Here is a 9,730-nt window from a genome sequence, read left to right as displayed (position 1 = left end):
TGTCACATGTCGTTCATCTCACTGATGTTTTAATTTCATGTAGAGATAAATGTCTGTTAAACACTCCCATGAACTTGAAGTACTGAACATTTGTTGTTACATTGAACACAGCGCATCATATTTTTGTCCACACAATGTTCCAGAAGAGTCTGTTTACAGTTTACACAGTCTTTTTTTCTGATACAGGATCCCACCTTAATCTCTAATGTGTAAAGTTCAGCAGTCGGGCCTGTAAAATGAGAATCTAATGTGTAATGTTTTGCACATTGTATAATAAAGAAACCACAAAACAGAGTTTTATAAAAAATAATTATAATTGTGGCATAAAATGTATTTACAAAGATAATAAAAATCTCACAATATATTGTTGCTTTATAGAGATCTGCTTTTAAAAAAGAAAATAACAATAAAGAGCAAACACAAACAAAAAGTACCATTTTTTAAAAATAATAATAATAATAAAAGTAAAACAAGAACTTTTTACATTTACATCAGTCCCTTTTAGACAAAAAATATTTGAATGGTTACAAATGATCATGATATTTTCTAGTTCACAACCTTAAAAAAAAAATCTTTATATACACTTTATAATATTGGAGTACATTTTAAAATTCACTAAAGATACTGCAGATTCCAGTTAGACATTAACAGCTTTCATATTATCAATCCCTGAGTGAACATCCTCATCTCTTCAACATCTGCAGGGCTTTAAACATCTGGACAACAAATGCAAGGGTTTCATCTGAGCTGCTGCCAACATGATGTCAAACTCTACTCTCAGTAACCAGAAAACCAGTGAAATATCCTGAAGCATTTTTCAAAATCCTAAAATTATAGCCAGGGCCGTCCTTAGGGGGGTGCAACTGGCACTGGGCCCCGCGGAGAACAGACCAATGGGGAAGCCCCCCGACCTCACACCGGGCCCCACGTCAGCTAAGGATGGCCCTGATTATAGCATATTAATAACCCCTAACCCTAACCCACAGTAGCAAACCCAGCTCCTCTCTTAAGGTAACAATAATTCAAAAACACAGTCAATTCAGTCATTCCAGTCCAAGTTCTGACATAAAATATAGTATTTTAGAATACTGCAATATTCAGATTTTCCAGTTTCATCAAATGTTTCCAGGTAAAAACTGAACTGTAATTGGCCAAAATAATTCTTGATAAATTACTCATGAAGATTAAAAGAATGATTTTAAGGGACTAATCCTAAATTTAGTCGTTAAAAATGTTGTTTTTGCAAGTACAAGTGATAACAGCTTGACTAATGTACCTGTAACAGCTGGATTAAGCTGGTCATTTGTACCTTTTATGTGACCGTGGACCACAAAACCAGTCTTAAGTGTCAATTTTTCAAAATTTTTGTTATGATAGGACAATTTTTGGCCGAGATACATCTATTTGAATAGCTGGAATCTGAGGGTGCAAAAAAATCTAAATACTGAGAAAATCGCCTTTAAAGTTGTCAAAATTAAGTTCTTAGCAATGCATATTACTAATTAAAAATTTAGTTTTCATATTTTTAAGATAGATAATTTATAAAATATCTCTTTGGAACATGATATTTACTTAATATCCTTTTGATTTATGGCATAAAAAAAAATAAAAATCGATAATCTTGACCAATACAATGGGTCTTCTTTTGGCTATTGCTACAAATATACCCCAGCGACTTAAGACTGGTTTTGTGCTCCAGGGTCACATATATACCCTATACGTACCTTATGAAAGGGTACTGTCCCAGTGACAGTTTTTTTTAATCTGAGTTTAACTAACAAAAATTAACACTTTTATTTGTCACAAATATGCCTTCTTATAAAACTACATGGACACATAGCTGCTCTGGATATAAACACATTAGCTGTGCACAGTGTTTTCAGTGTGTTAATGCAAAGTGATAGTTAGCTTTGTTACAAAATATGATTTTTGATTTTAATTGATTATGACATATTCACAGCAATTTGCCAGCAAAGCCAGCAAATATGTTAACTTGCATTCAGCACCAGACTTTTTTTTTTTTTTTTGATTTCTTAGTTGTTATGTTATTTGTTGTGATGAAGTAGTAAGTAGTCAGCATCGTGGGAGAGCACTATTACCCATGTTTAGCTGAAAGCATACATTTACCAAGAGTGTGCAAAATCTGCAATACTGACACTCAGTGGATACATAGAAAACCAGCTGTGCAGGTCTTTGGGGTCTGTGCAGGTCTTTGGGAATCTGTGCAAGTCTTTGGGATTTGCATTCAGATGTGTCGCTTCATGTGCAGCGCCAGATGATCAGAACGAGAAAAACACCTGAAACAATAAAACAAAAATGATTACGTACAGCTCAAAATCTGTTAGAAACACTGTGTCTGATCACACACACGCTCACCTGTCACAGTGGCTGCATTTGAAGGGTTTTGCTCCGGTGTGTTTTCTGAAGTGCCTCGTTAGTTCATCACTTCGAGCAAAGCACCACTCACAGCCGTCCCACGAACACCTGTACGGCTTCTCACCTGCAGGGAGCCAACAAACACACAACTGTACTCACTCCTTAGTTCTTACTGTACATTAAGAAGGTCTTATTTTCTGCATAACATAATTCTTTTTCTTTCTTTGTTCTTCTGTATTGCTATTTGCTTGTCTGAAAGCTATATTTAGTATATTCGAAAATTCGAAAACATGAAATAGTTGCAATTTATTAACAATTTATTTATTTTTGTTTACATACAAGATGAACAGTGTGGGAACAGGGTTAATGCAAACAAGTGTGGTAATCTATGTTCCTACAGAGTTTGACCATATCATGAAGAATGAGCATTTCAGGAATGTATAGAGTCACCAAACTGCTTTTACACACACTCTTCAAACATTCGCCTCCAGAGGAGGAGGTCACAGCCACCTCTTAATGCTAAATATTCAATGTGATGCAACAGTAGCTCTACATGGGAATATCTGCATACTGTGCATGCACTGAAACATTTACATTTGCCAAACACTTACTTACACGACATTCACATTTAATCAGTTAATGCATTTCATGGTAATTGTTTTAGTTCTGCCAATACTAAGTCTGTTAATATTTTGTGAAGGCTTTAACCATGTAAAGCCTAACATATGAACAAAAAATAAGACAAATACATTTAAAGAAAGGTTCAAACAGTCACTGATGCTCCAGAAAGAAAAACTTTAAAATAAGCTCAATTTACCCTGATCTTCAAATTTAAAACCTTTTCACCTACAGGCTCTTGATGCATCGTGTTTCCTACTGGAGCATCAGTGAGCACTTCAACTTTTTGTTATAGTTGCGTATGAGTCCCTCAGTTGTCCTTAGTGTAAAAAAAAAAATAGATCTCAAAATCATACAGTCATTGTTGGAAAGGGTTCAAAATATGCACAAGATGCTGGAAAAGCAAAGAATTTGTGGGACCTGAAGGATTTTTCTGAAGAACAGCAGGCAGTTTAACTGTTCAGGACAAACAAGGGACTCATGAACAACTACCACAAAACAAAAACAACAAAAAAATTAAAACAGCAGTGGATGATGGACCATTCCAGGTAACAATACAGTATTAAGAATCAAGTGTATGTATCGTTTTGAACGGGTTCGTTTTTATAAATTCAACTATCATCTGAATTCAGGTCAGTACTTTATAAATTCAACTATCATCTGAATTCCTTATAAATAAAAACAAAAAAAAAAAAAAAAAAAATATATATATATATATATATATATATATATATATATATATATATATATATATATATATATATATATATATAGCATAATACATTAGAATATGGAGCTCATTCTTGAGGATGACAAAAAAAAAACCTCTTTAAAATTGGAGCAGCTGTTTTTTTTAGACGACAGAGGGCATGTAATAGGTTGTGTTTTGATCATATTGATAATTTAGAGGTCTTTGTCATTTGTAAACATATGGTTAAGAGTTATTATATATTTTATTATGTATTAAAAATATGATACAATAGGTTTCTGGGGTTAAAAAAGCTAAAATATGACTAAATATTATGCTAGTTTATAAATAATACTAATAACACTAATGCACTGAACCTGTGAAGAGGAAACATTTACGGACTATCAGTTCATGCTTTTATGATTCTGTGAAGGCTTTAAGAGTGGTTTTAAAAAATATGCTTTGTAGGGCAGATTTGCCGGAGTGACTTTCAGCACGATCCAAATGGGAGAAGTTTTGTTTAACAAAACTGAGAAAACTGTTGTGGCAACAGTAAATCAAAATACAGGTAGAACTACAGATGCTCACACAGAAAATACTTACCGGTGTGTGTGCGTTGATGTGCTTTCAGGTGAGAGCTCTTGGTGTACACCTTCCTGCAGCCGTTGAAGTAACAGCGATGAGCTCTCCTTCGTCCTTCAGGTGACCCCTCACCTTTGACCTCCCCACTTCTCGCCTCTTCTGTATCTACTTTAACCTCCATGAGAGGAAGTGAGGGTGAGGAGGGCGGCGTGTGTGTGATTACATGCTGCTGCTCAGATCCGCTGTGATCCAGTGTGTGTGTGAGCACATTAGCAGACGCAATGCTCTTCTGACAGCTGCCGAGTAGCGAATGGGAAGCCATAGCGATCCCGTCCTGCTTGGGGATGGAAGCTTCTGTCGGAGACGAGTTTGGTTCAGTCCCGCAGCAGCGCAGAAACTGGTTCCACAGATTGTCAGACTCGCATACTGATCTCAGATCAGCTGCAGAGACATAGGGCTCATTTTGTAGATAGCGCTCAAGCTCAAGACAAGTCTATAAGAGAGAATCAAGGGCAATCAGTGTCAAACACCAATAATGACATAGAGGTACCATAAAAGTAATCCATACTCAAGTATCACCGAATAATTGCTTAAATTTCTGCATGTTCCTCACATGAGACTTTATGGTGATTTGTGGTACTGTACAGTGTTTTGGAAAAGAGCAGCTCAGAGACACGGCAAAGCTACTTTAGTGTGGCACAGAAGAAAGTAAATCAGGTCTGAAATGACATGATTTGTGTAAATGATGTCAGAAATTGAATTACCATTTTTGTGTGAACTGGCTTAAGTAATATGTCTATATGTAAAATTAATAAAAATAAAATAAAAATAAGCAAGCCTACCTGGCTTGTAGACACTCCTCCACCCTCCCACTCACCCACCCGCCCACACACACACACATACATACATACATACATACATACATACATATATATATAAATATATATATATATATATATACACACACGTACTCACATGTATATATATATATATATATATATATACACACACACACACACACACACATATAGATATATATATATATATATACACACACACGTTTGTTTTTGTGAAAAGTGGGGACATGCCATAGGCGTAATGGTTTTTATACTGTACAAACTGTACATTCTATCGCCCTACACCAACCCTACACCTTGCAGGAAACTTTGTGCATTTTTACTTTCTCAAACAAACTAATTCTGTATGGTTTACAAGCGTTTTGAAAAATGGGGACATGGGTTATGTCCTCATAAGTCACCCTCTCCTTGTAATACCTGTGTCATACCCATGTCATTATACAAAGTTGTGTCCTGATATGTCACAAACACACACGCACACACACACACACACACACACACACACACACACACACACACACACACACACACACATATATATATATAACAAATATAGTCTTGGTGAGCATAAGAGCATAATATATTTGCTTTGTAACTTATATAAGATTGGGAAATATTATATAAAAATGAATCCATCAACGCTTGTTTTATTACTCATAAGTTTGATCAAAGTATTTAATGAATAAAACGTGTGGTTTATATTACCTGTTGCCAGTACTCCTCTAGAGATGGTACAGCGGACAGGTATCCCGTGTCAAGGACACTCTGTAGCTCCTGGAAAATACTACACATGGGAATAACATCCATATTCCTCCCACGCGCAGATTTGTCAAACCCAGCTGGAAAAGGCGCTTTCCCGCCGTGTCTTCTTGCGCGGATTTAAAGCAACAGTTTGTTTGTCTTTAGCGGATTCTCTGCTGCACAGAAGCGCTGCAAACTTCCAATTTCAAAACAAGCGAAACACGTTGAGCGTCGTCACCAGCGGACAAATCAGACGCGACCGGGTAGTGCCCCGCCTACCGGATCAACTCCACCCAATGGGCGCGTCCGTCTGCCGTTCTGGTTGGGGATTGGTTATCGGTGTGTCTCCCTGTGTGCTGATTGGTGGGTTGTTCTTGGCGCTATTTCTGGGGAGGTATATAAACTTACCTCTTCATTGTAAGTGAGGAAGTAGTGGTTCTTGCACTTATTTTTTTCACCCATAAAAAACACTGTGGTAAGGATTACACAATGTAAATACCTGGAAGCATGAACGCTTACTCTGTTATCTTCAAACCCATAATTTTTTTTACCTCATAATCGAGGCATGTCAGTCTGTTTACAGTCATAATCTTTCCCCCTTATCAAGGCTGTGTGAATTGCACACACACACACATGCACACACACACAGAGAGAGGAGAGTGTGTACACTGGTGACTCATATTTTCTGTGATTACAGGTTAGGCTCAGGCTAGCACACATGCTCTCTTTCGTTCTGACAAAGATAGTATTTTGCAACATACTCAGAATCAGAGATTGTTATCATGGTAATTCATGGAAATAACTGCATAGTAACGGGAAGACATCACAAATGCACAACAAAAACAAATAGATACAAATTAAAATGCAAAATCATACAGACTAAATGACAATCTTAAAAAAAAAAAAAAAAAAAAGTTAAACAATATAAAGTGTGAGTATGAGCTATAATATTGTAAAAAATTTTCACAAATTTTGCTATATAAAAAAAAAAAAAAATATGGTGTGTTTTTTTGTGCAAGTTTGACTCAAAGTTGTTTTGGCACATCATATTTTGAAAAGGAAGTACCAATATAAGATATGGGAAGTAGTGAAATGTGTGAAGAACAAGCTGTGACACTAAATATTCAAATATATATATTCACTAAATATTTTTTCAATCAATCCATTTAACTGAATCAGTTCAAGATTCATCTGCAACATCACACAAAAAAATTCTCTGTATTCTCCAAAGTCTCCATGTGGCATTCATACATTACAATGTTTCAGTAAAATATGTTCTTTCAGAGCAATTTCAGAGCAAACACAATAATATTGATCATATGACTCAATAGTACAGTAAAACACACACACACACACACACACACACACACACACACACACACACACACACACACACACACACACACACATATTCATAGTGTTAGTGTGCTATTTTCCCCATGATCACTCATATCGAGCCTGACAAAACACATTGCTAATGATGAGATGGAATTTAATGGAAGTAAAAAAGAAGCACAAGACACCACAGAGTTCGTGACTGAATGTGAAAATTTATAGTTCTGTTACACATATGGATGATTGAGAAACGTTCTTTATAAGGGATCGACATTGCAAAATTGATGACATTATAAATTTTGCAGCATTATTTTATCTTGTTGTGTGGGCCGGGCATTGTGTTTGTTCTGTTCGGGGTTCTGCAGGTTTGTGGTTTGTTTCTTTGTGGTTTTGTGGATGTCTGTGAAAGGAACTTTTGTTATCAGAGTAATAAAAGAAGTAAATAACAATCAGTCAAATGGAGAAAGAGAGAGTATGCCAAATCAAATTGTGTTAGAAAGCTTCTGCATTACTGATCTTCACAAGTCCGTGTGCTTATTTGCCTGCATGTGTCATACCTGGATAGACAGACAGACACATAGATAAGTCCTCTTTACAATGAGTGTATTAGAAGTTTGAGATTCCAGCTGGGTTTATACAACCACCAGGGACAATGAGAACAATTCAGCAGATTAGTGTTAGACCAATTGTTGAGTGTTTGAATACAACCTTTGTATCCAGTCAGTCTATTAAAGATATACATACAGCCACACGCTTGATCAGACTTGTTTGAAGGGGGCGTTTAGTACTTTTCCTAGAAGTACATTCCTTTTTGTAGCAACTGTTTTGTATTGGAGGTAATTAGGCTGTTCCTAGAAGTAGATTTACAAACGTACATACCTAAAGCTTGAGAAATTCTCTTGTTCTGTTATTATTCTAGACTTTAGAACATACACTGTAATAATAAATGTGGTTCCAGTCCGGCCTCGCCTTATACAACACACAGAACCAGTTAAACTGCCTTAGAAATGCCTCATTTAGTGATCATAGGCCCCACATCTGCAGGGATTGAGTGGGTGTTTGAGAGCTAGAGGTGGGACATCTTATGAAATGTTCACTTGTAACCCAAAGGTTGCAGGTTCGAGTCTCGTACCGGCTGGGATTGTAGGAGGGGTGAGGGAGTGAACGTACAGCGCTCTCTCCAACCTTCAGTACCACAACTGAGGTGCCCTTGAGCAAGGCACTGAACCTCCAACTGCTTCCTGGGCACCGCAGCGAAAAAATGGCTGCCCACTGCTTCAGGTGTGTGTTCACGGTGTATGATTGTTCACCTGGATGGGATAAATGCAGAGCACTAATTTCAAGGTCACCATACTTGGCCCCGTTACTTCACTTTCACTGTAAAGTAATCACAATAGCTAGACAAAGTACAAACTGTGAGAAGTCGCAATTACTATATTTCATAGAAATGCCTGAATAGTTTAGAAAATGTGCAGTACACAAAAGGGCACACTGCTCTGGGTTCTGTATCCCACAACTGCAATGCACTTGAACCTCCATTTCTAGTGTAAACTGGAAGCAATACTCTATCAGCTGCATTAATTATTGACTGAACTGCCAAAAGATGAGTTGTTTTATACAAAATGCAAAAAAAAAAAAATAATAATTAAATAAAAAAAATTATATTTTTAGTTTGCATTATAAACATCTTCCTTGTTGAAAATAACTTTATCCTCTTTTATTTATTATTAATGTGCATTAAAAGTGCAATTTTGACTTAAGAAAAGTCTATGCCTGTAGTCATGTTAAACACCACGCTGAATTTAACAGATCAAAACTAAATATGTCACTACCCTGACTAGTCAATAATTTGTACCAATAGAAGCTGTCAGAGCTGCAATGCATAAACTAAAGTGTTTCCTTGTTTCCATATGAGATCTTTCATGATGATACGCTTTGATGTTCTGTCATCTGATTCAAACATTGGCATTATAAAAGAGACTTATTTTATTTTTTCAGGAGAGCTAAACCTTTACCAAGGATCCTGACGACCCACATGCTGCTAGCATGACAATGTCCTGAAATTCTTAGAATATGTTGCCATCTCAGTGCAACAATTTTGTACAATTAACCTGCGCCGACTCGCCCGCGGCCATGGGATACAAACTAGTGCTGATAGGTGCACTGAATAGTACACTATACAGCAGATATGACAGGACTCACTGTCCCACACCCTCACTGTCTGAAAAAGTGACTATCTATCTATCTATCTATCTATCTATCTATCTATCTATCTATCTATCTATCTATCTATCTATCTATCTATCTATCTATCTATCTATCTATCTATCTATCTATCTATCTATCTATCTATCTATCTATCTATCTATCTATCTATCTATCTATCAATCTATCTATCTATCTGTCTATCTATCTGTCTATCTATCTGTCTATCTGTCTATCTGTCTGTCTGTCTGTCTGTCTGTCTGTCTATCCATGAGGACACCATCTATGTTATATTGTATGCAAACTACTCCTCTAAAATGATTATTGG

General features: G+C 36.4%; 1 protein-coding gene across 1 annotated transcript; it reads right to left on the bottom strand.

The window, feature by feature from the left end:
- Window positions 1-2,236: 2,236 nt before the first annotated feature.
- Window positions 2,237-6,122, bottom strand: klf6b (Kruppel-like factor 6b). The gene is made up of 4 exons (XM_042711405.1): window positions 5,827-6,122; window positions 4,286-4,757; window positions 2,377-2,500; window positions 2,237-2,297 (listed from the first exon to the last, which is right to left on the bottom strand). Exons 1-4 carry the CDS (start codon window positions 5,926-5,928, stop codon window positions 2,246-2,248), a joined length of 750 nt encoding a protein of 249 aa, XP_042567339.1. The 5' UTR covers window positions 5,929-6,122; the 3' UTR covers window positions 2,237-2,245.
- Window positions 6,123-9,730: the final 3,608 nt, after the last annotated feature.

Source organism: Cyprinus carpio, chromosome A2 (genome assembly GCF_018340385.1).
Source record: "Cyprinus carpio isolate SPL01 chromosome A2, ASM1834038v1, whole genome shotgun sequence".
Lineage (NCBI taxonomy): Eukaryota > Metazoa > Chordata > Actinopteri > Cypriniformes > Cyprinidae > Cyprinus > Cyprinus carpio.
The sequence above is the reverse complement of the archived record's forward strand: the minus strand, read 5'-3'. Positions and strand labels throughout refer to the sequence as shown.

Bases quoted from the DNA above. Each gene is read 5' to 3' on its own strand.
- klf6b (XM_042711405.1), bottom strand. From the start codon at position 5,928: ATGGATGTTATTCCCATGTGTAGTATTTTCCAGGAGCTACAGAGTGTC. The intron at 4,758-5,826 runs GTAATATAAACC...TCTCTCTTATAG, and splicing joins TAGAGGAGTACTGGCAACAG to ACTTGTCTTGAGCTTGAGCG. The intron at 2,501-4,285 runs GTAAGTATTTTC...GGCTCCCTGCAG, and splicing joins ACATCAACGCACACACACCG to GTGAGAAGCCGTACAGGTGT.